Consider the following 26,973-nt stretch of genomic DNA (forward strand, 5'->3'; position numbering starts at 1 on the left):
ACTGCTCATCAAACCACGCTGAGGCAGCGTCCCACATGCCACAACTAGAAGGACCCACAACGAAGAATATACAACTATGTACTGGGGGGCTTTGGGGAGAAAAAGGAAAAAAAATTAAAAAATCTTAAAAAAAAAAAATAGTTCAAGATACAACACATTTATAAGCTGGTGTTATAATTAGCCTAGATGGGAAACTATCTAGCTAACTAGCTAGCTATCTTCATAGTGTTCATGTAACTTCCCCCTTTCAACACTTCCAGAGGAATCATGCCCATGGAACCAAGGAACCAAACCAGCACACACGAATTTATCCTCCTGGGGCTTTCAGAAGATCCAGAACAGGAGACTGTCCTCTTTGCTCTGTTCCTCTGTATGTATGTGGTCACAGTCGTGGGCAACCTCTTGATCATCCTGGCCATCAGCTCAGACTTCCACCTCCACACCCCCATGTACTTTTTCCTGGCCAATCTCTCCTTGGTTGATTTCTGCCTGGCCACCAACACCGTCCCCAAGATGCTGGTAAACATCCAAATCAACAACAAGTCAATCTCTTATCCCTGCTGCCTGACCCAAATGTACTTTTTCCATTTCTTTGGCATCATGGACAGTGTCTTAATAGCTGTGATGGCTTATGACAGGTATGTGGCTATTTGTCACCCTTTACACTATACCACCATCATGAGCCCACGCCTCTGTGGCCTGCTGGCTGGTGGCCTGTGGGTGTTTTCCTGCTTCGTTTCCCTCACCCACATCCTTCTGATGGCCCGTCTGGTTTTCTGTGGCGGCAATGAGTTACCTCACTACTTCTGTGACCTCACTCCCCTTCTCAAGCTTTCTTGTACTGACACCTCTGTGAACAAGATCTTTGTGCTCATCGTGGCAGGGATGGTGATAGCCACACCTTTCATCTGCATCTTGGCCTCCTATGCTCGCATCATCATGGCCATCATAAAGGTCCCCTCTGCAGGTGGCAGGAAGAAAGCCTTTTCCACCTGCAGCTCTCACCTCTCTGTGGTCTCCCTTTTCTATGGGACCACCATTGGGGTTTATCTGTGTCCTTCATCTGTCAGCACAGCTTTGAAAGAGAAAGCCTCTGCTGTAATGTACACTGCAGTCACCCCCATGCTGAACCCTTTTATCTACAGCCTGAGGAACAAAGACCTCAAAGGGGCCCTGAGGAAGCTCGTCAACAGAAAAATCACCTCATCTTCCTGACCACCAGGTCACCTGGATTCCAGGAAGTCTCAACATCTAAGGTCTTTGGCAAAAGTATGGAATTGCATGGTTTGGGGCACTAACCCTGTTGAAAGTTGAATTGCAGAAGTTTAAAAAGGAAGTTCAAGATGTTCCTGCTACTATTTTCTCAACTAAGGGTCCTTGTGGGTATGTCTCATGCTGTCCTCCAAGAAAGATAAGTCTAGTCTTACCATATTGGATTTACCCTTGTTCAGAATCTATTTAGTACTCAGCAAATATTTATTGAGTACTTATTCTGAGCTTGATGTAGGTGCTGGCCATAGTGTGGTGTGCAGGAGAGATGCAATACCTATAGGTTGGGAGATCCCTAAAGTTGGGTGTGGGAGAAGAAGTTGCACATGTAATTATAACAGAAGGGAATATGAACATGAGAGGAAGGATGGGATACAGCAGGAACACGCGACCAAGCCTGGAGGGGAGGATCTTATCCCAAAGGATAAAATGGTGTCGTTGAGACAAATATGAGAAGCAAGAGTGTCTCAGACAAAGAAAATGGTATGTGAAAACGTGGTAAAGAAGAGAAAGAGAGAGAAGGATGCATTTGTAAAGTGAAAAATCCAGTTATGGTGAGTGACTTGGGGACTGTCAGGTCAAAAAGAGCTTTAGGACCAACCCAAGAGTTTGGCCTTGCTCTTGAGAACCAGCCAGTTAATTTGATTTCTAGGGACCAAAGTCAGGGAGCATGTGGAAGAAATGCATACCCCCTACCCTCACTCCTACCCTGTCTTCTGGGGAGGTGAGATGGAGTGTCCTAGGGAAGAGTTGTAGAAGTCACAGGGAGAAAGAGATTCAGACCACGCAGGAAGGAAGTCAAGAACCACTACCAAAGACATATATCTTCATAGCCAAAGAGGAAAATATTAATCAATTGAATCATGAACTTCTGGACCAGAAGGAATCTGGGACATGTCTCAATCTCCATATATGCCTGCAGAAAGCATGTAAGTAGTAACACTGCCTATAATAGAAATAAGAGCTATCCATTGTGAGTTTATCTTGTGCCACACACCACAATACGCTTACTTGTTCCATTTAGTCCTTCTAAAGCCCCTATGAAGGCAATAAATTGCATTTATGTCTATTGTGGAGTAATCTTAATACTCATATGGAGATTTACAACTAAAATAGACTGAAGAGTGACTTTGGATGGGACTACGAATTTCAAATGGTGCTAAGGAGCTGACATCATCTTAAGTAGAATGACTTTGAATAACCATACATCTAATTTGCTTATGTTACTTTCCTTCCAAGAGAATTAAATTAGACTTTCTCAGGTGAACAAACAGACCTCCAGACCTGGCCCTGTTGGAGGTTGGAAAGATGCTTTCAGGAGGATACTCTGGTGAATAAAACCTAGAATTTAAAATGTAGGAGTTGGCCAAGGGGAACCCATGGTTCTGGTCAGGGCTTTTTTAGAATAACCAAAAATTGAGGAAGAGCTGAATGACAGCTCTCTCTCCTCGTAAGTTCCCTCCATTCTCCTGCCATGTGCATGCAGGTAGTTACAATGCTGGTTGGGAGACAGTTGGAATTGCCAGAGATGGGAAATTATTAGAACTTGGGGGCTCATAGAATTTTGTGGAAACTTTTCTGTCTGTATGCTGCTTGAGCTGAAGCAATTATTTAGCTCCTTCCCTCCCCTATGCAATGAAAAAAGCCATGCACCAATAAAAACCTCTTAAGATTCTGTCAGCAAATTATCTCTATCTTGTTTTGTGTTAAGAAGTTAAGGCAACAACCCCAGGACAGATTTGTCCTGGTAGCCCTTACAGTATCAACTTCCAACATTTCTTGGCATCGATATATATTTCATTCATTCATTCATTTATTCAACAAATACTTACCAAGTATCTATGCTTTACCAGCTATTATTCTAAGCACTGCAATAGAGCAGTAAGCAAGAGAGAAAAAAAAAGCCTTTCCTTGTGACTACAAAGGTTTAGAGCAAGAGAGTTCTTTGGGGGAGAGGAGCTGTTCTTTACTGTAATATCAGAGCGATGTCTTCGAAGGTGCCAAAAAATTTAGATGGCGCTCCACCTCCCCAGATCCCTCAAATCTATAATGTGATAAAATTCCAACATACGCCAGAAAAAAAGAGCTAATTTCACTGATACTAATTTTAAAAATAAAATGAAACAACGGAAAACAAAGAAAAATTCCCAGTCGAGCAGGGCAAACGATCACAAATAAAGAAATAATCAATGGGACAGATAATTACCAATTGTGAGAAGGACTTTAAAGGTATAATGGAGGGAATGTGACAGAGACAGACGGGGGTATTTTAATCTAGAGATTGCTGAAGGCAATCGTCTCTGATGTAAAGTCAGGAACAAGTCGGTCTTTAAATAAGTTTTGAGGAGTTGTTCATGTTTTCTTTGATTTTTTAATATTTATATTTCTTCCCTCCTCAATCTAGAACAAAAATCCTGCAAATGTTATAAACCCATTATACAGCTTGGTTTAAAACCACCGAAAGTTATTATCTCACAGTTTCTGTAGATCAGGAAACGGGGTGGTTTAGCTGGTGACTTGGCTACGGGTCCTTCATAAGGCTGCAAACAAGACGTCAGCACAGACTGTGGTTGTCCCACGTCTTGACTTGGGCTAGGGGATCTCTTTCTAACACTGAGCAGATCTCAGTTCTTCTCTAATGGAAGACGTTCGTTCCTGGACATATGGGTCCCTCCATGGAGCATGTGGCGGGGTTTGAGAAAGAGACACTGAGAGAGAAATAGACAGAGAGGCACAGAGTGGGAAAGACAGAGACAGACAGACAGAGAGACAGAGAGAGAAAGACAGACAGAAAGAGGGAGAAAGAAAGACAGAGAAAGAAAGAGAGACATAGAGAGACACACAGACATGGAGTGACAGAGAGAGAGAAAGAGAGAGAGAGAGAGACAGACAGAGAGAGATGTACACCCAGAGAGAAAGAGACAAAGAGAGAGAGACACAGAGAGAGAGAAAGAGAGAGAGAGAGAGACAGACAGAGAGAGATGTACACCCAGAGAGAAAGAGACAAAGAGAGAGAGACACAGAGAGAGAGACAGACAGAGAAGCAAGTAGGGAAGGAAAGAGGGAAGACAGGAGAGAAGAGATGAGGGAAGATGAGAAGGAGGAGGGTACAAACAAGATGGAAGTCATGGTCTTTATAACCTAATATCAGAAGTAACATGCCATCACTTTTGCTGTATTCCACCTGCTGGAAACAAGTCATATGTTCAGCCCACAGTCTAGGGGAGGGGATTACACAAGCACTAAATACCAGGAGGCAGCGATCTTTGGGATCCTCGCCATCTTAGAAGATGCTTGGCATACCGACATCTTCCTAGCTGCCATCTTTTCAGGGAGGATTGAGCACGGTGCCATGGGAGGGTGAGAGCGTTCTCAAAGCTGGATGTTGCGCTGGTCTGGACACGTACAAAAGGACCAGACTCTGGATTCATACAGTTCCAAATTGAGACACATGGGGGCAGCAGAAACACGTAGCTGCTGAAGTCTCATGCCCCCTCCAGTCCTTTGAGTAAAAAAAGTTTGCAGAGAGCCTCTCTGTACCAGGCACAGACTTTCTGCTAATCTCCTTTCCTCACCCCTCCTGGCCTCAGCCCCATCACCACAGGGGAGCCCCAAACCCACAACTTCCCAAAGGCTCCCCAAACCCAAGGGCTTCCCAAGTTGGAGCACGTTAGGAAAGTGGCCTTTTAAGTGTTGCAAATTTCCCCTCCATCCCATCCCCGGGACTCACTGAAACTTTGTCCTTCCTCCCACCCCACCCAGGACTGGGGCTGTCTGGGGTCCAAAATGGGAAGATCCATGAGGCCTTTGTTCTTTCTGAGGCAAGGAGAGAGAGAGAGAGGCGGTGGGGGAGGAGAGAGGAAGGTACCGCAGTCATGATTAAATATAAAACAACAGCAGGGGGGCTGGCCCCGTGGCGTGGCCGAGTGGTTAAGTTCGCATGCTCCCCTGCAGGCGGCCCAGTGTTTCGTTGGTTTGAATCCTGGGCGCAGACATGGCACTGCTCATCAAACCACGCTGAAGCAGCATCCCACATGCCACAACTAGAAGGACCCACAACGAAGAATATACAACTATGTACCGGGGGGCTTTGGGGAGAAAAAGGGAAAAATAAAAATCTATTAAAAAAAAAAAGAAATTACTAAGTGTTAAAACAACAAATGTTAATAGAGCCTCAAGTCCAGAGGTGACCTTGTGACAAGATGGTCATCCAAGAAGGGGGGAGCAAGGCAGAATTTGGAGGATACGGCCAAGGTGAAGGAGGAGAGACAGTATTGACAGAGTAATTGGATGTTTGAGGCACTTAACATTCCCTTTGCAGACACTCATTCCTATGATGTTCCTGACAAGTCTTAGGCCTGGAAATACAATGGATGAACTGGTGAACCGACAGACAAAAGAATCCTCGTCTTCCCAGAGCTAACATTCTATTCAGAACCCATGAATATAATCAATAAGTAAACTAAGGAAGATGTAAGACCACATTTTCTGAGGCACAAAGTAGGGATGAGGGTGGAGGGGTAGGCTGTAGTTTTCTTCTTTTTTTTTTGGTGCAATACCTTCTGTTCTGGTTCTTTTGCTTTTCCCAATTATTTTATTGAGGTCTTAATATAATGGTTCATAACTGTGCAATTTCAAGAGTACATTATTGTTTATCAGTTTCTGTATAGACTGTCTTGTGCCTACCACCAGTAATCTAATATTTATCCATCACCATACATATGTGCCCCTTTTCCCCTTTCCCTTACTCCCCAACCCCTTCCCCCTCTGGTAATCTCTAATCTGTGCTCTTTATCCACGTGTTTCTTTATCTTCCACATGTGAGTGAAATCATGCAGCGTTCGTCTTTCTCTGTCTGGCTTATTTTGCTTGACATCTTACCCTCAAGGTCCATCCATGTTGTTTCAAACGGGACGATTTTGTCCTTTTTATGGCTGACTAGTATTCCGTTGTATTGTAGTTTTCTTTTTAACAGCTTTATTGAGATGTCATTTATATACCATACATTCAGCCATTTCAAGTGGACAATTCAATGGTTTTTAATATGTTCACAGAGTAGTGCAACCATCATCACAACTTTAAAACATTTTCACTACCCGAAAAAAGAAATCCCATACTCAGTGGCAGTTCATGCTCCATTTCACCACTTCTCCCCACCCCTCAGCTGTAGGCAACCACCGATCTAGTTTCTGTCTCTATAGATTTGCTGATTCTGGGCAATTTGCCTAAATTTAACATACAGTATGTGGCTTTTGTGATGGGCTCCTTTTACTTAGCATAATGTTTTCAAGGTTCATCTATGTTGGAGCGTATATCAATACTCCATTCCTTTATATGGCTGAATAATATTCCCTTACGTATTGGATATATGTGCAAAGATACCATATTTTATTCATCTGTTGATGGATATTTGGGTTGTTTCCAGTTTTTGGCTGTTATGAGCAATGCCAGCCATTATAAACATTCATGTACAAGTTTCTGTACAGACAGGCTTGTAGTATTTTTTATTATTGTTTTTATTGAGGTATAATTGACTTATAACATTGTATTAGTTTCACATGTACAAAATGATTCAATATTTGTATATATTGTGAAACGATCACCACAATAAGTCTAATTAACATATGTCCCCATACATGGTTATGAAATTTTTTTTCTTGTGATAGCATCTTTTAAGATCTACTCTCTTGGCAACTTTCAAATATGTAATACAATACTATTAACTATAATCACCATGCTGTACATAGGATTGTAGATTTAAATTAAGTGGTCAGGGGAGCCCTCGCTGAGAAAGCGGCATTTAATTAAAGACCTTAAAGTGGTGAAGTAGGGAGCCATAGGGACAGGCACAGGGGAAAGCCAGTGCAAAGGCCCTGAGGTGAGAGCAGGCTGGCATGTTCAAAAAATCACTCTTGAGGGGCTGGCCCCGTGGCCGAGTGGTTAAGTTCGCACGCTCCACTGCAGGTGGCCCAGTGTTTCGGCTATTCGAATCCTGGGTGCAGACATGGCAACCCTCATCCAGCCATGCTGAGGCGGCATCCCACATGCCACAACTAGAAGGACCCACAACTAAGAATATACAATTATGTACCAGGGGGCTTTGGGGAGAAAAAGGAAAAAAATAAAGTTTTTTTTAAAAAAAAAAGAAATCACTCTGAGAACAGAGACTGTACCATATTAACAGCTAAATTATGACCAATTTTCCTATCATGGTAAGACATTTGGAGCAGTTCCCAGAGATGACCAAGACCTTGGCACAGCCAAGTGACGCGTGAAGCGTGGGAGGGTAGAGAAGACCGGAGGGTTGCAGAACAATGAAAGCGGGGGAGGCGTGAGTGATCAGCAGCGAGAGTGTGAGTGACAGGGTGGAGGTGTTCCCCTGGAGTCAGATCCTGGAGGTGTGGACAGTGTCACCAGTGAAAGAGGAGGAACTGGTGTTTTAGAAAATGCAGCTGGTGCTGCTGTGGCCAGGAACTCCCTGTGGGGAGCTGGAATCTCCTCCTCCTCAAAGTCCCCTCCAGCAGCTGGGGCCTGAGGTGAAACTGCCTGCTTTGGTGACAATGCCATGCTCCCCCTCCCAGTGGAATGCAGGCCTCAGGTGTCATTAACAACCACATAAGGATTTGCTGACTGCTATCAGATTTCCCTGCTAGGCCTGACATCCTTGAGGGAGGGACTGCACCGTCTGTTCTGTTCATTTATTTGTCCCCAGTGCCCACAAAAGCCAGATAACAGTCAGTTTCACCGTGGATTTCCCTCTCAGCTCCTTGGGGTCAGGGGGAGGGCCGAGTCTTCCCCAAAGAGTTTAGGAGTAAGTTTGAATTATCAGGAAAGAGGCAGGTTTCCATGAATGTAAGGAGATCCTCCAGGAAGTACCCAAAGCAAGGCGAGGGGAAGGGAAGAAGCTTTTTCCTTTAGAATAGAGAGGGGGTCCCCAGGACACAGTGTGGACAGACAGCACCAGCTGAGCTGATTAGCAATAACCTGTGCCTCCCCATCCCAAGAATTTGAGAGAGAAGGATGAGGAAGGTACTCTTGAGAAATCTTTTTGTTTTTTTTTTTTAACTTAAAAGAGTTTTATTGGCAAGATACTGGAGAATTTCCGCTACCCCAAGTGTCGGAATCTGGGCAGTCGTCGGGCAGTGGTTTTTTTTTTTTTTTTTTCATCCCTTTCTGAGACTTTGGGGTTTCTGGTCTATGATCTTCTACACTTTCTGGATTTTTCCCGCAGAGCAGCTTTCTGTGCAAGGCTATTGATTTTTCTGTCTGTATCTTTGGCTTGCCATGGTACCTGCCCTGAAGCCGGCTATGACCTTTCTGCTCCAGGGCCCATTGTGATCCGTCTCCCTTAGTCTATGTCTTTTTTTTTTTTTAATAGGGCAGTAGTCTTTTTAGTGAGGAAGCCTGGCCCTGAGCTAACATCTGTTGCCAATCTTCCTCTTTTTTTTTTTCTCCCCAAAGCCCCAGGACGTAGTTGTATGTCATTCTAGTTCTTCTATGTGGGATGCCGTCACAGTGTGGCTTGATGAGTGGTGTGTTGGTCCCTGCCCAGGGTCTGAACCAGCAAATCCTGGGCCATTGAAGTAGAGCGCATGAACCCAACCATGGCCATGGGGCCGGCTCCTTAGTCTGTGTCTTCAAGTACAAGAGAAAGAATTGGATCAGTCCAGCTAAGGCTGAGTGCTCCCCTTGGTCCCATCAGCTGTGGCATGTTGGAGAGGTGTCATTCAGTACACATGGGCTGCCTGGGCTGTGTGGGAAAGGAGAGAGTCACTGAGAATGGGAGCTTATAGTATCTCTTGAATAGTCCTGGTGGTTGCAAATCTTCATGCTTTAGATCTGAAAGCAGCTGCTCATACCCTCTTGGGGGGTCCCAGACCCTACTGAATATGAGAGGAGAAATGCACATTCATGGACACTCCCACAAATTCAGTGGTTCAGAGCACAGACTCTGACGTTAGGCTGCCTAGACTGAAATCCTGGATCTACCACTTGCTAGCTGGGTCGCCCCGGGCAAAGTCCTTACCTCCTCTAGGCCTCATTTTCTCTCTGTGAAATAGATACAATAGTAATGATTGTCATACAATTATTGGATGATGAAACGTGATAAGGCATGTGGAGGGTTTAGGGCAGCAATTGGCAAACAGTAGGTACTCAATTATCATTATTATTATTGATCTGTTAGTTTTCTGGGGGTACATGGAGCTGCTTATGTCCCATTTTCGGGTCGGGAGGAAGATGCACAAGTTCGGTGTCAGGACTGGATGGTAAGTGGGAACAGAGGGCGATTCTGAGAATCTGTGTTTTTTCCCTCCACAGCCTCAAGGCTGATGACCACGGAGATCAGAGAAATCCAGAAGGTGCTGCTTTAACTGTCTGGAAGCAGGAAGTTGAGGACACCAGGCTTCTGAGCCTTGGGGGCAACAAAGAGGGTGGTTTGTGGGTTTTGGGGACAAAGAGAGGGTTATTGGGGCAGAGGGAGGCCTCTGCCTGACTCAGTGGTAGGGGCAGCTGTTCTGGGAGCCCCTTGGTCAAAGGCCTTTGGAGGCCTGAAGCCTCCAGCAAACACCATGTGGGGAATGAATTTTCTCCTCGTGTGGGAATAAAATCAGCAAGCTTGATTGGTGACGTCTGCCTAGGCCTGAGCAAACACAGAGTCTGGTGTGGGTGCTAGTATCTGCCTTCTCCGTCATCGGCCTTGTTCATTCCTTTATGGAGCACCTATGAGGTCCCAGAGAACGTGCCAGGGATGAACAAGCACGGAGCTTCGACGGAGCTATGCCCGTGGCAGGGGCCTACACAGTAGGGCTCTCAGCCCAGCCTGGATGTGGGAGGCGAGCCAGACAGAGAAGGCTTTCTGGAAGGTCGTCCAGGTGAAGAGGGGAGGGAGGGTTAGTGGAAAGAGCATTCCAGACAGAGGGAGCTGCAGAGACCAGAAATTGCAATTGCACTGTCTCAGAAGTTGGTAAAAACACCAACAAGATCCACAAGGCAGATGACTTAGACATTTATTAATTAATTAGCTTAGACTGATTAATACATAAAAATAATAAAAATTAGAATAATCAATAATTACTTTAATTACTTAGTTTAAAAAGTGTAAAGAACCGTTGCTGGTGCTGAGCTACAGCAGTATGGCTGTGGGTTTGTTTCATCCTCCTCAAAATGTAAACGCCACAAGAATGAGGATCTTGCGTGTCTTGTTTCCTCCTGTATCACCAGCCCCCACAGTGGTACTTAGCCAGAGGGTGCTGGTAAGTGTTTAACAGCCAGCTCTTGGGGTGGGGGAGAGGATCCTGATTTGTAGTGTTTGCCGATTCCAGGGGTGTAAATATTTCCATCACTGGCTGATTTCAAGCCACCAGTTGATGTCACTGAACGTGAAATGGGAAGAACGTGGAGCGTGGAATTCTCACACAAAGACACAATAGATTTAAATCAAGATCCTATGCAAATACAGTTATGTAATTAGGAAATGATGAGTTTTGAGTATTTAATTATTACCTTTGTTCTTAATATAATATATTTATTTGTAAGTTAATATAAATTAATTTTTAATGATGCTTATGTCTAAAAACTCGCCATAAAACTCCTGACAATTCGTTCATCAGCTCTTTCAAGCTGGGATGAGCCGTCCCCAGCACACCAGTGACCTCGCTCATAATAGGCATTCGATAAATATCTGTTGAATGGATGAATTAATTTACCGAAGTAGCGCATGCTTGTCGAAAAGAATCCAGATAATATTGAAGCGTGTTTAGAAGTATATGAAAGCCCTCCCTTAATTTCTTTCCATACTAGGGTAGCCACAACACTTGTGCATCTTCCTGAATATTTTCTGCACACACACGTATGAATAAAGGACAGCGGGAGGTGTTTATTTTGTGTTTTCAATGGGATCTTATCAAACATGCAGTTCTCTTTCTTTTTTTGTTCTCTTTTCTTTTTTTAAATTTTTATTTCTAAATTCTTATTCATCAATGCACCCTGAAAGTTTTTTCTCCTGGTTCATCAATATCTACCCTATGTTTCTTTCTTTGAAGAAACTGTTTATTTTCCATCAAGCTTATTTCCATTTACAGAGTTTGTGGAAGAAGAGCTTAGGACCATCCAGTGGTTGTCCTGCCCATTCGGGGGCCTGAGCGGTGGGAACTGCAGACCGGTCTTCAGTGGCAGGCTGCACACTCCAGCCATCTGAAGGGACAGCTGAGTAGGCACAGAGGGCACCTTCAGACCTTCAGACCAGTCTGTGATCTCAGGTTGAGTAGCGGTGACCTCAGGAGGTGGAGCACCCCACTCACCCTGGAACTTCTCCACGGTCACGGCCTTTTCAACAGCAGCCTGCTCTTCCTTTCCAACCTCTTCAGGATCTCTGTAGAAGCAGAGATCAGGCATGACCTCCCATGCGTGTTCATGGGAGCTGATACCCGCGTGCACAGAACTTCTCTGGTTAGCATCCACCACATCAGACCCACAGAATGAGCTCCCTTATTGTTGCGTGGGATGGCAATGTCCACAGAGCACAGAGAAGATTCCGTGTCACACAGAGCAATGGCAGGCAGGTTAACATGTGACAGGCTGGTGTCAGCCCTGCGATGTGTAACCACCGGAAGTCTTGACTCCCGGAAGGCTGCCTGGATCTGGTTAGTGAAGGGTCCAGGAGTGAAGTGGCTCCAGTGGCAGCAGCAAACTTCAGCACAGCTCGCTGGCCAGTCTTCCTGGAAGATGTGACACTGACAGCAGCCGGGTTTTCAGTGGCAACAATGGCACAAGCTGCCAGCAGAAGCTTCTCCCAGGTTCTCCTCAAATTTATGATGGCGACAAAATGGCTTTTCCTTTGGTAGATGTACTGGTCCATCTGGAAGGCAAGGTTGGTGCCACCTGAGTGGGTTCCTGTTGCAAGGAATTAGATGACCTCCCCTCCTTCATTTGCAGGACATTAAGCGCTCCGGACATTGTGAAAGTTGCCCTTTTAAGTTACGACAAGAACCCAGAACAACGCGGTGTGGACTCTTCCCTGGGCAGCATGGAAAGGTTACCCTATCTTCTTATTGGCTGCCTCCAAAATCTCCCACCGAATGGATCAGAGCTCTGCTGTCCAGCACAGCTGGTACTTACCTGTGGCTATGAGCCCCTGAAATGCGGCTGCCAGGCCTGCAGAAGTCAATTTGTAATTTTGTTGATGTTTCACTTAAATTTGAAAACTGAGATTGGATTCCGCGATTGGAAAACCCTTTAGTGCACTTGGAAACAATGTGAGTATGAATCTGCTTTTTTTAACTGCAAATTTCATGATATTTAAATGCAGATAGAGTAACTGATGAAAATGCAGCATCTGAATTGAGATGTGCTATACAAGTAAAACACACACTGGATTTTAAAGAATTTAGTGTAAAAAAAGAGCAGAAAATATCACGTTAATAATTTATGATGTTTATATTTTGAAGTGATGATGTTTTGCGATATATTGAGTTGAATAACACACATTATTAAAATTAATTTTACTTGTTTCTTTTTTCTTACTTTTCAAAGTGTGGCTACTAGAAAATGTAAAATTGCATATCTATTTCAGATTGCATTCCCATTGGACAGTGCTGGGTTAGATATTTCTGGTCTGTTTTGTGAAGAACGGTATGTTCTGGAAAGACAGAAGTTAGCTTGTCAGAAGCGTATAAAATGTGCCACACACCAGGATAAATGCTTTTATTCATTAATAATAGTAATAATAATATGCATTGAGTAGTTAATTACTATGAGAGCAGCGTTTCCCACCCTCGGCACTACTGACATTTGGGGCCAGATAATTCTGTGTCATGGGCCATCCTGTGCCTTGGAGAGAATGCTGAATCCCAGGCCTGGCCTCCACACATGAGATGCCAGCAATACTCTCTCCTCCAGTTGTGACAACGAGAAATGTCTCCAAACATTGCCAAATATCCCCTCTAGACACTGCCAAATGTTTCCAGAAATTGTCAAAAATCACACACTCACACACAGCGTTGAGAACTATTGTTCTAGGCTAAGTAGGGTGCCTTATCTCATCGAACTCTTGACTTCTGTGGTAGTAGGAATTATCTCCACCTTGCAGAAAGGAAACTGAGGCTCAGAGGGGTTAAGTGACTTGCCAAAGGTCACACAGCAAGATTGAAACCCAGGCCTTCTGGGTTTCACTTCCTGGTCCACTGCCCTGGGTGCAACTATGCTTTGGCCAGAGCAGCTCTCCAGAGTGAGTGTCGTACACTAAGTTCTCCTATGGGCACCCAGCCTGGCCCTCCTGGCCACTAGCACTGGCTACGTGCCCAGGAGCTCTGAGCCTCAGTTTCCTTATGTGCAAAATGCCCTTGTGCTAGGCCTTGCCCTCCTTCAGATGTGAGGAGAATCAAATTGTATTCCCAGGAATAAGGGCAGGGTTCAAGGTTTCTCATTTACTCCTGCCTATATTTATTAAAACACACTCACAGAGCAGGCCCACTGTGCGCCAGGCAGTCCCACCCACTTTACATAGCTCCCCATGAAGCAGTTTCTTTCTTATCTTCTTTGGCAGGTGAGGAGATGGAGGCTCAGAGAGGTTGAGTAACTTGCCCAAGGTCACACAGCTAGCAGAGAGCTGAGTCAGGGTTTGAATAGTGGGAATCCATTCTCTCTTAACCTGATCCTGGGGTCCTGGCTCTGTTGGACCCAGAATCAGAACCAGCAGTGTTTACATATGAAGAGCTGAGCACTGTCTGGCCCCCTCCCCCCATCCTCCTGGGCATTTCCCTTGGTCATGTGGGAGGAGACAATAGAGCCACAGTTTAGAGACAATGGGACAGCTCAGTTACTAATGCCGCTTCTGGGCAGGGTTCCTGCATTCTCCACGGGAGAGAGGAAGCTATAGCTTCCGGGTGGGCTCAAGGGAGCTGGAGGACCCAGGACCAAAACCTCTGCTCACACCCTCTGGGCTCTGGATCTGGTTTGGCTAAAAAATTCATCCATGTTAAGGGACACCCCTGCCCTGGCTGCTGGGTTTGAAAGGAGGAGTTTGGTGGGCAATTAGTAACCAAAGGAATCAAGTGCCTCCCCTAGGTGGCCCCCCTTGATTTCCTCCCACTCATGTCAACTCCATTTTTACTGAATATTTTCAATCATTCATCCATTCATCCATCCATCCATATATTCATCCATTCATTCATACACTCATCCATCCATTCATTGGTCCATTCACTCATTCATTCATTCATGTATTCATTCATTCAAAAAGCATATTCTAAGTTACTAGGTACTGAGATGAGCAAAATGACAGGGCCCCATCCCTTAGATCTTCCTCCCTTTCCACCATTTCTGTGTATTTCCCCCCCCTTACTTCCTGTCCTGCAGCTACATTGGCCTCAGGCATGTTGCCACCACAGGACATTTGCACCTGCTGTTCCCAGTGATACTCTTCCCCAGGCATTTCATGTTTTTTGGATCTTTGTCATCTGGACAAAGCATGTCCTCAGATGTCTTCCCCGACCACCTTGTCTGAAGTGTCCCCTCGACAAACTCTGCCGCTTTAATTAATCACTGTCTCTTCCCCCCCTTCACTGCCTTCCTGATAGTTATTCATATCTGAAATGACCTTGCTTATATTTATTTGCTTGTTGGGGATCTGTCTCCCCACAAGCAGGGGTGTCTGCCTGTTTTGTCCATTGGTTGTTGTGTCTGATCCCCTCTGGCTCTGTTCCCCTCTGATCCCCTCTGGCTGTGTGAACTAGGGCAAGCTGCTTAACCTCTCTGTGCTTCAGTTTGCCTCCTCTGAAAAACGGGGATAACTCCCGCTACTCCAGGTATAGTCCTTGGACCGGCAGAATCAGCATCTCCCAAGAGTTTGTCAGAAATGCAGATTCCGGGACACCAAATCAAGGGCCCCAGGTGACTCATGTGCACATCAGAGTTGATAAGCGCTGGTCCAGACAGCAGGTTCTGGTGAGGATTGAAGGAGAAACATCCTACAAGAGGCTTTGCCTTGAGCCTGGCACGTGGTCAACAATCAGTAAACAGTTGTTAGCACCTTGATTGCTGCCTATCCGTGCGCTTTCATAATTTGGGACTAGTCACATTTCTGAACACGTATTTCTGAGCTGTGTATCTCCATGTTTAATGAACACCTCTCCATCATGGTTATTATGGTAGGAGTTGTTCTCAAAGATTTAGAAAGAACCTCACTGCGGCTCTAGAAGGTAGGTACTATTTTTATCCCCATGTTATTGGGGAGGAAACTGAGGTTTAAAAAGCTGAGGTGGGGGGCCGGCCCTGTGGCCGAGTGGTTAAGTTCACGCGTTCCACTTCAGTGGCCCAGGGTTTTGCCGGTTCAAATCCTGGGTGCGAACACGGCACTGCTCATCAAGCCACGCTGAGGCGGCGTCCCACATGCCACAGCTAGAAGGACCCACAACTGAAAACACACAACTATGTATTGGGGGGCTTTGGGGAGAAAAAGGAAAAATAAAATCTTTAAAAATAAAAAAGTTGAGCTGACCAAAATCACACGGGACACAGGATCATGCACCCTTCTGCTCTGTCCCAGCAGGAAAGTAGCGGCATGGGATGGTGATGAAGCGCCTGCTCTGCAGGACTGTGTTCAAATCAGCTGTGTGACTTTGGAAATTTATTCAAACCTCTCTGTTCTTAAAACCGGTCCTTAGTCAAACAGGTTTGTGAAGGGCTGGATTTACTGGGTTCACCCATTTGTGAGTTTTTAACATACATTCTGAGCCACCAAGGGGAGGCCCTGGGATTTTTCGAAATATCTCACCTCTTTCTTTTCTCCCAGGAAGTATTTCTTAAGACTCGAAGTCTGGACGGAGCTGACTCATCCTTTAGGCCCAGAAAGCACAGTGCCTGAGCCCACAATACCTTCAGGGGCTCACAGAAATGTTTTCATTCCTTTTAAAATCGGAAGGGAAAAAATGAACACACTCCACCGTGAATTATATTTACCTTTATACCACAGTTGGTGTGAAACATAATCAAAAACACATTTTTAATGGAGGAGGGGGGCCTAAGAAGGCAAAAAGCGCTCGTAGCCCACAAAAGTTGTGATGTGGCCATGGGTCTGGGGACGTGCCGAGGAATTACCGCCTGGTGGAGTCTTTCCCTGTGACGGGGGGCTGAGCCCACAGGTCCTTGTCTTCCCGAGAACCAGGTGGGCTGAGCCAAAGGCCCAGGGAGTCAACTGGGGCCTGGGAACAGGAGAGGGGCCCTTCCACGCCCTGCCCAGCCTCAGAGGGATTAGGCCAACTGGGCACATTTGATACCTGCTGGATCCCAGTCACCTGGCCGCCCAGCCCTGGGAAGGTGGTGCTGGGCGTGTCTCTGGGCTCGGCCGGGGGGCTGCGCCCAGGGAGAGGACTGGCCCCTGAGTCCTCCTGATGCCTTGAATGGCCGGCCCGTGGTGGGGCCCCCCTGGAGGCCGGCAGTGGCTCCTGCTGCTGCTGGTGCTGAGATGCCTCCTGCCCACAGGTAAGGAAGGGCCTCTGCTGGTCCCGGTCCCCCTGGGAGGAGGGGACAGCGGTGCACAGGGGCCAGGGCTCATTCTCAGACGGCCTTGACTATCAACTGCCCTGAGTCTCCCTTTCCAGCTTGGTCTCCCCCCAACTGCCCCTCTTCCATGTTTCCAAAGGTTCATCTATGGAGACCACGCTCCCTCCTCTTCTCTGCCTTACTCTCCTTCCCTCCACCTGGTCTTACATTCCACAGTTATTTATTCACTTCTTTGTCTATCTTGCCCTCTAGCCTGTGAGTCCCAGGAAGGCAAGAACACTGTGTTATTCCCTACTGTGTCCCCAGCCCCTGGTACAGTGCTTGGCACACAGTAGGCACTATGTAAATATTTATCTTGTGACCTCAGTCCAATCTGGCTGGGAACGGGAAGCTTCGTGGCCAAAGGCTGGAGTTTGGGCATGAATCCCATCTTTGTCTCTTTCCAGCTGTGATTCCTGAAGCCACTTGACTTAGCCTTTCTGAGTCTCAGTTTTCCCTGTCTGTAAAATGGATACGGTGACGATAATAGCACTCAGTTTGCAGGGCACGTTGAGAGGATTCATGGGATCGTGGAGCTGATGGCTGGGGAAACATCAGTGAGCGGTGACGGTTACTGTTATAAAGTGGGAAGGGCACGCATGGGTGGGGTGAGTGACATGGATGGGACCTGCTCTGTGTGGCACCCAGAAGAAACCGCATTTTCCACGCAGGCCTGAAGGGAGATAGCACCCAATATTTATGAAAACACAGGTTGCTTAGTGCTATTGGCTTATCTGATGGCCCCATTTTACTGAGGAGAAAAGTGAGGTTCAGAGAGGGTCAGGATTTGTCCAGGACCACACAGCAAGAGAAGTGGGGCCGGGTCCCAGGTTCCTCTCTTTTAACTCAGTCTTATGCTCTTTCTGCTGCCCCTGGGAGGGTCACGCAGTCACTCAATGAGCATTTATTTGGGGAGTTCCTGCCACGTACCACCGCAGGCTTTAAGGACACCACAGGCCCATGGCACTCACAAGGAAGGCAGGTGGTGGGCAGGCCCAGTGGCGCAGCGGGGAAGTGAGCATGTTCTGCTTCAGCGGCCTGGGGTTGGCCGGTTCAGATCCCGGGTGTGGACATGGCACCGCTTGGCAAGCCATGCTGTGGCAGACGTCCCACATACAAAGTAGAGGAAGATGGGCACGGATGTGAGCTCAGGGCCAGTCTTCCTCAGAAAAAGAGGAGGATTGGCAGCAGATGTTAGCTCAGGGCTAATCTTCCTCAAAAAAAAAAAAAAAAAGACAAGGAAGTGATGCGGGGTCGGTGAGCCGAGGAGTCGAAAGAAAGATTTCTTAGACTTTTAAGATCTGGCAGTAGTGCTCTTTTATTTAGAGAGTAGAATAGCATGGGGACAGGACCTACGGGCAGTCAGAGCTCCTGCTGCTGCCCCGAGTTGAGGGTTAGGGCTAAATTTAAGGCATAGGTATGTGAGTTGTCTCTTTACAAGACAAAGAATATGTAAAAAAGTTAAAATGGTATCAGTGCCCGTTTGGTCTGGCCATTTGGCGGTCCCACAACTTTTAGATAAGAATCAAACTGGAATGAGTAAATGGCAGAAGTCACCGCTTGAATTTTATCCTCGGCTAAAGACAAAGGAGGATTTGTGGGGGGGGTGGGGGTCAGTTACAGGAGGTTGCCAGACAGTAACCAACTTAAGTTCTTGCCTCTGGCATTGATTAAGAGTTTCTAGAGATAAGGCCATCCCCCTTCTTCCTGGCACAGAGAGGGAGGCATCTTTACAGATAGAGGTTTCCCTTAGAAATGTAAATGTTTCCCAACAAAGGGGCAAACAAATTCCACTCCTTGGAGCCTGAATCTCATCTGTAGTTTTAAAACTAACCAGCCTAAAAATCCTCATCATAAGCCATTTTAAAATTAAGCAGCCTAAAAATCCTCATCAGAAGGCAGGTGGGAAGACAGAAGCTCAGTTGGGAGAGACAAGGAGTTGGGATGTTGTATTAGTTCCCTGGGCCACCATAACAAAGTACCACAGACTGGGGAGTTTAGACAGCAGAAATTTATCATCCCACAGTTCTGGAGGCTGGAAGTCTGAGATCGAGGTGTGCACAGGGTTTGTTCCTTCCGAGGGCATGAGGGAGAGTCTGTCCCATGCTTCTCTCCGAGCTTCTGGTGGTTGCTGGCCATCTTTGGCGCTCTCTGGCTTCCGGCAGCCTCCAGAATTCCAACCTCTGCTGTCACCTTCACATGGCGTTCTGTGTGCACATCTGTGTCCAAACTTCTTCTTTTTATAAGGACGCCAGGCCTGTTGGACTAGAGGCCCACCCTGCTTCAGCGTGACCTCATTGTGACGTAACTGATTACATCCGCACCAACCCTATTTCCAGATAAGGTCACGGTCTGAGAAGTGCTAGGGGTTAGCACTTCAAATATGAATTTGGAGGGGAGATAATTTGACTCATAAGAGAGGTGTTGGGAAAGCAAAGGCGGCTGAACTGTGCTGGGGGGCAGGCGGGAGGGAACCTTCCCCAAGAAGGTGCGATTTCAGGCGAGCCCCGCTGGCAAAGAGGGTCTTGCCCCGGCCCATCCTGAGGCGGGAGATGGGGATCCCAGCCCCGGGTGGTGGGGTTTAAGGCAAAGGGCACTTGAGTGAGGTTGGGGTCTGCCCACCTGATGCGGGGTCGGTGAGCCGAGGAGTCGAAAGAAAGATTTCTTAGACTCTCAAGATCTGGCAGTAGTGCTCTTTTATTTAGAGAATAGAGATAGAGTAGCATGGGGACAGGACCCATGGGCAGTCAGAGCTTCTGCTGCTGCCCCGAACTGAGGGTTAGGGCCAAATTTAAGGCATAGGTATGTGAGTTATCTCTTTATTAGTGCCCGTTTGGTCTGGCCATTTGGCGGTCCCACAACTTTTAGATAAGAATCAAACCGGATTGAGTAAATGGCAGAAGTCACCGCTTGAATTTTATCCTCGGCTAAAGATAAAAGGAGGATTTGTCGGGGGGAGGGTCAGTTACATGAGGTTGCCAGACAGTTTCCAGAGATAAGGCCATCCCCCCTTCCTCCTGGCTCAGAGAGGGAGGCATCTTCACAGATAGAGGTTTCCCTTAGAAATGTAAATGTTTCCCAACAAGGGGCAAACAAATTCCAGAGAGGGAGGCATGGAGATTTCCTTTACAAATGCAATTGTCTCTGATCAAAGGGCAAACAAATTCCACTCCTTGGAGCCTGCTTCTTATCTGTAGTTTTAAAAGTAACCAGCCTAAAAATCCTCATCATAAACTGTTTTAAAATTAAGCAGCCTAAAAATCCTCATCACACCCACCGCCCCCACAGCCCGCATTTGCAGAGGGATGCGAAGCGAGAGAAAGAAAGAAGTTTTCCTCCAGTGGTTCTCAGACTTGAGGAAGGCTCAGCACCCCTGACAGGGCTTATTAAAACAGTTTCTGAAACAGTAAGTCTGGAGTGGGGCCCAGGAACCTTAATTTCTAACCAGGCCTCAGGTCCTGCTGATGCAGCTGATCTGGGGACCACACTTTGAGAATCATTGTTCTAAGGCCTGGACCCACGTCTGCTTTGTAAATAGAGGCGATCTTAACCCTGCAACCAAAATGGAGAATGAAAACCAATGCCCCTGTGAGCCTGGGGCAGCCAGAGGGTCCCTGGGGGTCTTTCTTCTGAGACATGGAGACCCCGTCTGGCCCGCAGGTCATGTTCCTGCCACACGGTCAACACTAAATGTTAGCTTTCATTGGGACCGTGGACATCTTTCCACCGTCATTAATATTGGAGTTTGACATGGTGCTAAACCAGTGAACGTGAGTGATCCTAAAAGCATGGCGGCTGTTATTTTGTATGTGTGAGGAAGATTGGCCCTGAACTAACATCTATGCCAATCTTCCTCTATTTTGTATGTGGGATGCCACCACAGTGTGGCTTCATGAGCAGTGCTAGGTCCACACCCAGAATCCAAACCTGCAAACCCCGGGCTGCTGAAGCAGAGTGCACAAACTTAACCACTACACCACCGGGCCGGCCCCTATGGTGGCTATTATTATTAACTAAAATTGTTTGCTTCTTGCTGGGATCTGTGCTAAGCCCTTTGCCCCGTTAGTCCTGGCAATGACCCTCTGAAATAGGTGCTGTCATACGTAACCCTAATTTACTAAAGAGAAAACTCAGGCACAGAGAGGTTGAATGCCTTGTCCGGGGCCACACAGGATTTGAATCCAGAGCTATGAAATTATGACAAGCTGGTCTCACTCAGGCTTCCTGGGACTCTTAGGCTGACTGTGTAGATTAGGAAAAAGTAGGAAGTGAGGTGCAGATTTTGGAGAAATACTACTAAAAATGATTAAACCGGAATGTGATGCATTTCACAGGCAGTCTGCTAAGCGATTGTGAGACACAAGGAAATCTCGCCATTTTACACAGCCAAGGAGACACAATCCATTACATTCATGTTTTCAAGAAAAACATAATTAATCCTCAAGTCAGATCACTTGGCAGCACCCTTTGTCACACATAGGTCATCTGAGATTCGCCCTGGGGGGTGACCATCTGTGTTAGCTAATTGGTTTTTTGTGCACGTGTGAGGAAGATTTGATGGGGGGTCGGTGAGTCGAGGAGTCGAAAGAAAGATTTCTTAGACTCTTAAGATCTGGCAGTAGTGCTCTTTTATTTAGAGAATAGAATAGCATGGGGACAGAACCCATGGGCAGGCAGAACTGCTGCCAGCATGTTGCTGCTGCCGCTTCTGCTGCCCCAAGCTGAGGGTTAGAGATAAATTTAAGGCATAGGTATGTGAGTTATCTCTTTACAAGACAAAGAATATGTAAAAAAGTTAAAATGGTATCAGTGCCTGTAGGGTCCGGCCATTTGGCGGTCCCACAACTTTTAGATAAGAATCAAACCGGAATGAGTAAATGGCAGAAGTCACCGCTTAAATATTATCCTCAGCTAAAGACAAAGGATTTGGGGGGGGGGGGTGGGGGGGTGGTCAGTTACATGAGGTTGCCAGACAGTAAACAACTTAAGTCCTTGCCTCTGGCATTGATTAAGAGTTTCTAGAGATAAGGCCATCCCCCTTCTTCCTGGCACAGAGAGGGAGGCATCTTCACAGATAGAGGTTTCCCTTAGAAATGTAAATGTTTCCCAACAAAGGGGCAAGCAAATTCCACTCCTTGGAGCCTGCTTCTCATCTGCAGTTTTAAAATTAACCAGCCTTGGGGCTGGCCCCGTGGCCGAGTGGTTAAGTTCGCGCGCTCCGCTGCAGGCGGCCCAGTGTTTCGTTGGTTCGAATCCTGGGCGCGGACATGGCGCTGCTCATCCGACCACGCTGAGGCAGCGTCCCACATGCCACAACTAGAAGAACCCACAACGAAGAATACACAACTATGTACCGGGGGGCTTTGGGGAGAAAAAGGAAAAAATAAAATCTTTAAAAAAAAAATAAAAATAAATAAAAAATAAAAAAAAAAATAAAATTAACCAGCCTAAAAATCCTCATCATAAACCATTTTAAAATTAACCAGCCTAAAAATCCTCATCAGATTGGTCCCGAGCTAACATCTTTTGCCAATCTTCCTCCTTTTGCTTGAGGAAGATTGTCAGGGAGCTAAAATCGGTGCCAATCTTCCTCTGTTTTATGCGGGACACTGCCACAGCAAGGCTTGATGAGTGGGGGGTAGGTCTTCTCCCTGGATCCGGGCCTGTGAACCCGAGGCTGTGAAAAGGGAGGGTATTAACTACTACACCACCAGGCAGGTCCCTAACTAATTGGTTTTATCCACAGGAAAACCAAATTTCTCCTGTCTATGACAGAAGGTGGTTTTGCGGTTTGGAGCAAGGCACCCACTGAAGTTTGGCTCCTATCCTCACACAGAAACTGGGACACGGGGAGATTTCAGCCTCTTATTTTTAGTTTTTGTTTGTTCTTACACAGGCCAGTCCAGTATGTAAAGTCAAAGGGAGGTAAACATGGGAGCAGAGAGAGAAGAATTGGGTGTGGCTGCCTTGTTTTCGTCACTCAGGGAATTGCAAAGAATTCACAGGAATTGGGTCTTACAGGAGCAAGAGTTTTAAGTCCCTGGGGTGAGGGCATCTGGAGGGTGAACGGAGACCCAGGATGCCTGTAAAACCACCTCCCACTCCTTTGCTTAGGCTCCCAGGATCCTGACCTCGCGATACAATCCTAACTCCTCACTTGGCCTAAAACTGCGGCCAGCGACACTGGCCTCTGCTCCTTCTGGAGAGGTTTGGGCCACCGGGCCTTGGCACTTGCTATTCCTTCTTCCTCAGTGTCCTTTCTGTAGCTGTCTCCAAGGCTGGTGCGATCTCTCAGCAAAACAATCCAGGAAATACCCTGTTTCAGAATCTTCAGCGTATTTAAATATCTGAAATTACCTTGTTTGTTTAATTATTTTTTTCTCCATGAGACTGTATGGTCCGTGAGGGGGGTGAGATATAAGGTAGTAAAGAGCACAGGCCTGGGGCCAGACAGCTCAGGTTCGAATCCCAGCTCGGCTGTGTGACTTGGGGCCGCTCTGAACTTCTGTTTCTTCTTCTATAAAATGGGGAAAATAGAAGCGTTTCAATACAGATCAAATAAACAACTCCTAGAACATATAGGGGGACACAGAATAGGGACTATGTAAGTGTTTGCTGTTTTTGTTGTTATGATAGTAACAATAATGATATAACCCTTAGCTTCCAGCACAGAATTTAGCCCATATTAGATACTCAGGACATATTTATTGGATGGATGGACAGATGGCTGGGAGGTTTTTGAGCAGAGAAGGCCAGTAGCAAGCCTTTGTCCCAGCTCTGGACGTGGCTTAGATCAAAACCGGAAAGCCTGGCTGCAGGAGACGTGGCAGGGGGCCTATTTGGTCCAGGGCTTCTGACGTTATACCCGCAGCCTCCACGCTCCCCATTTCACAGCTCAAATGTCAGATAAAACAAACGGAAGGGAAAGCATGTAAGTAAACATGGTCGTGTCTGTCTTAGAGGAGCTGGAATCCTGAGAACCCAGTTTCATTCAGAGGAGCCCCAGCTGACTCAGCCTTCAGCCGCCCCGGGAGAGCACGGCCCTTGGCGCAGAGCCAGAACATTGCCTTCTTAGAGGCTGTCTCTGTTCCAACCCACATTTCTGCTCCCCTCCAATTCTTGAAGGAAAAAAGCTCCCTGCAGCGCAAATGGCTCCTGGTCTCTCCCGCCTGTCGACAGAGTTTATTGTCTTTCCCCAGGGCTGCTTTTGTGGTCTCACAGCAGGAAATTATCTGGAGGTTTCCTCAGGCACTGTCAGCTGTGACCAATCCTGTTTGGTTAGAATTAAAGAGTGTCAGAACTGCTCGGCTCAAGCCTCTGCAAGGCCTGCCAGGAAGTCGCTGATATACTTTAGGCCTCTGGGCGCTTCAGGACTCAAATGTCAGTGACAATGAAGAGAGAAATGATGGAAGTAAATTCGGGCATGTTGTCTTCCCTCTCCCGCCTCCCGCCTCGGGTGGAAGACTAAGAAGGGAAAGATTTAAAAGGAAAGAGACAGACACAGAGAAGAGAGAGAAAGGGAGCGGGAGGGAGAGAAAGAGACAAGAGAGGGTGAGAGATGGGGACAGAGATGAAGTCAGGTGTCTGTTTTCTTGCATTTCTATCCTATTTATCAAGTGCCCACTTTGTTCCTCTCGCAAAATCTAGTACACAAACAAACAACAAATGTTTATTGGAAGAAGGGTCCAAGATATTTAAATCAGTGGCTCTCAAACCTGACTGCATATTCGAAATCCTCAGAAACTTTCAAAACAATCCTATGCCAGTGCTCCACCCCAAACTGGTATTTTTCTTTAAAAAAAAACTTTCGCAGGAGATTTTAATGCACAGCCAAGATTGAGAACCATTGGTTTAAATCAGAAGTTTTCAAATGACCCTCTAGGGCTTGATTCGGGCCCAAGGATGTATTTTAAAAATATTGGCACAGTGTCTTAAAAATATTGGCATGCCTCATTAATATTTTAAAATCCTGTAGTTCATAAAGTTTCCAGATTTCCAACTTTTTAAAATAGTGTGAAGTATCAGCCACGCTGAGCAGAGCTCCCAGCAGATGCAGAGCAGCAGCTGTTCCTTCAGATGGAGCAGGAGCAGCTCTTCAATTTGCCACGGTCCCCACCACTCCCTGTTGCCTCCTGGATGCTGACTCGGAGCGCCCAACTCCTCTCCTCTTCACAGTTGCACTGCTGTTTCTTCTTGCAATAAACTTTAGGGGAAGGTGAAATATTCCGCTAGAGTTGGCATCTCCAAGTCAAGTGAAACGTGAGAGCCATCTGGTCCCAGGAATACACTAAATGAATTATTTTTTTATGGAAGTCAAGATTATTCCTCTGGGTATGTTATACAAAGAATGCTGTTCTTACAACCAGCCCATTCATTCATGGGCATTATATGTCAGGAGTTGAAGTGTGCTGGTTAAGAGAAAGGGCCTCAAAGCCCCAAAGCTGTGATTCTCAATACAATAGCCTCTAGTCATATGTGGCAATTTAATTTTTTTTTTTTGAGGAAGATTAGCCCTGAGCTAACTACTGCCAATCCTCCTCTTTTTTGCTCAGGAAGCCTGGCCCTGAGCTGACATCTGTGCCCATCTTCCTCTACTTTATATGTGGGACGCCTACCACAGCATGGCTTGCCAAGTGGTGCCATGTCGGCACCCAGGATCCAAACCAGCGAACCGCGGGCCACCGAAGCAGAAGATGCGCACTTAACCGCTGCGCCATTGGGCTGGCCCCTTAAATTTAAATTAATAAAAATTAGATAAAAATAAAAATTAAGTTCCTGAGCTGAAGTGGCCACATTTCAAAAGCTCAGTAGCTGTGTAGGGCTAGTGGTTACCATATTGGATGGTGGAAAACATGCCCATAGCTGCAGAAATGTCCAAAGGTCCATCAGACTATGATGCTCTAGAATGAGACTTCCAGATGCTTCCAAAACCACGATGTGCCACTTCCTATTGTGTGACCTTGGGCGAGGTACTCTACCACACCTTACCTCAGTTTCCTCATCTGTAAAATGGGTTTATTTGACAATAGTATTGACATCAATTGTTGTGAGAATTCCATGACTTAATATATGTGGAATTTTTTGAACAGTGCCTGGCACATGGTAAATGCTTATTAACGTTGTAATAGCATTTAATATGTATATTATCTTATTAATACTATTATATACTCATGTAATATATATTATTGTATATTTTATAATATATTATATATTATTAAATATATAGTAAATATTTTGTGAATATATAATAAATATATAATAGAATAACATTAACTAACATCTATTAACATTAATATTATTAATTTTACTGCAATAATAAATATTATATGATATAATTATATATAATTATATTTATTGTAATAATTATATGTACTCTATATTATAATACAGTAATATTAATTAATATTTTAATTTGATTGATTTCAATTCAATTTTAATTTTTTATTTAATTTATTTAATTAACATGATTGATATTAATATTGATATATAATTATAATATAATAGTAATATGATTATGATAATTATTATAATTGTTACATAGTTACATATAATATTAATAACATTAATTAACATCTATTATTAACATTAATACTATTATTTATTTTACTATAATTATTACTATACCTCCCTGGTCCATCTGTCTCCCATCCGCTTTTAATCCTCATTCATTATGTATAAAGTACACACTATCCACTCCATACTACATATGGAGACACTGAAGCTCAGAGCGGTTTTGTCACTTGCTAAAGGTCAACAGCATTCAAGAGGTGAAAATGAGATACAGTCCAAGGTTGTTAGACTCTGGGGCCCATGACTGTCCACTCTACCATGAGCTCTCTTGAGGTGGAAACACAAGCAAAGGTCCTGGGGTAGACATTACCAGGTATGTCTGGTCTGTGATGCATTGACCAGTTTTGCTGCAATGCAGGGTACGTGGAAGGTAGTGGTGAAAAATAAAGCTAGAAGGGAAAGTGGGGGCCAGACAGACATTGAACAACAGCCTGAGGATTTCGGGGTTTTGTTAAGGGAGCAGTGGAGTGCTCTAAAAAGCATCTCATCTGAGATAACCTGCTCCTAAGCTCATGCCAGTGAAAATAACAGCCCAAACTGTTTGCTGGAACCGGCACACCTTGGCTTTCTCACAGAGTCCTTACAAGAACCTCT

At 45.7% G+C, this 26,973-nt stretch overlaps 1 protein-coding gene and 1 pseudogene across 3 annotated transcripts in view; one reads left to right on the forward strand and one right to left on the reverse strand.

The window, feature by feature from the left end:
- Window positions 1-267: 267 nt before the first annotated feature.
- Window positions 268-26,973, forward strand: part of LOC103566449 (olfactory receptor 1M1) — a 46,312-nt gene continuing 19,606 nt past the window's right edge. Inside the window, exons 1-3 of one of the 3 annotated variants that reach the window (XM_070626687.1) lie at window positions 268-2,198; window positions 11,352-12,524; window positions 15,818-15,939. In XM_070626687.1, the coding sequence (XP_070482788.1) occupies window positions 268-1,215 (948 nt within the window). In that variant the 3' untranslated portion in view covers window positions 1,216-2,198; window positions 11,352-12,524; window positions 15,818-15,939. Of the gene's footprint in view, window positions 2,199-9,588; window positions 9,891-11,351; window positions 12,525-15,817; window positions 15,940-26,973 lie in introns of those variants that run through there. The other 2 variants (XM_070626688.1, XM_008542869.2) reach the window with 2 other exon arrangements.
- On the reverse strand, window positions 11,336-12,225 carry LOC139084248 (small ribosomal subunit protein uS2 pseudogene; annotated as a pseudogene).

The sequence above is a fragment of the Equus przewalskii genome, chromosome 6 (genome assembly GCF_037783145.1).
Source record: "Equus przewalskii isolate Varuska chromosome 6, EquPr2, whole genome shotgun sequence".
NCBI classification, from domain to species: Eukaryota; Metazoa; Chordata; class Mammalia; order Perissodactyla; family Equidae; genus Equus; species Equus przewalskii.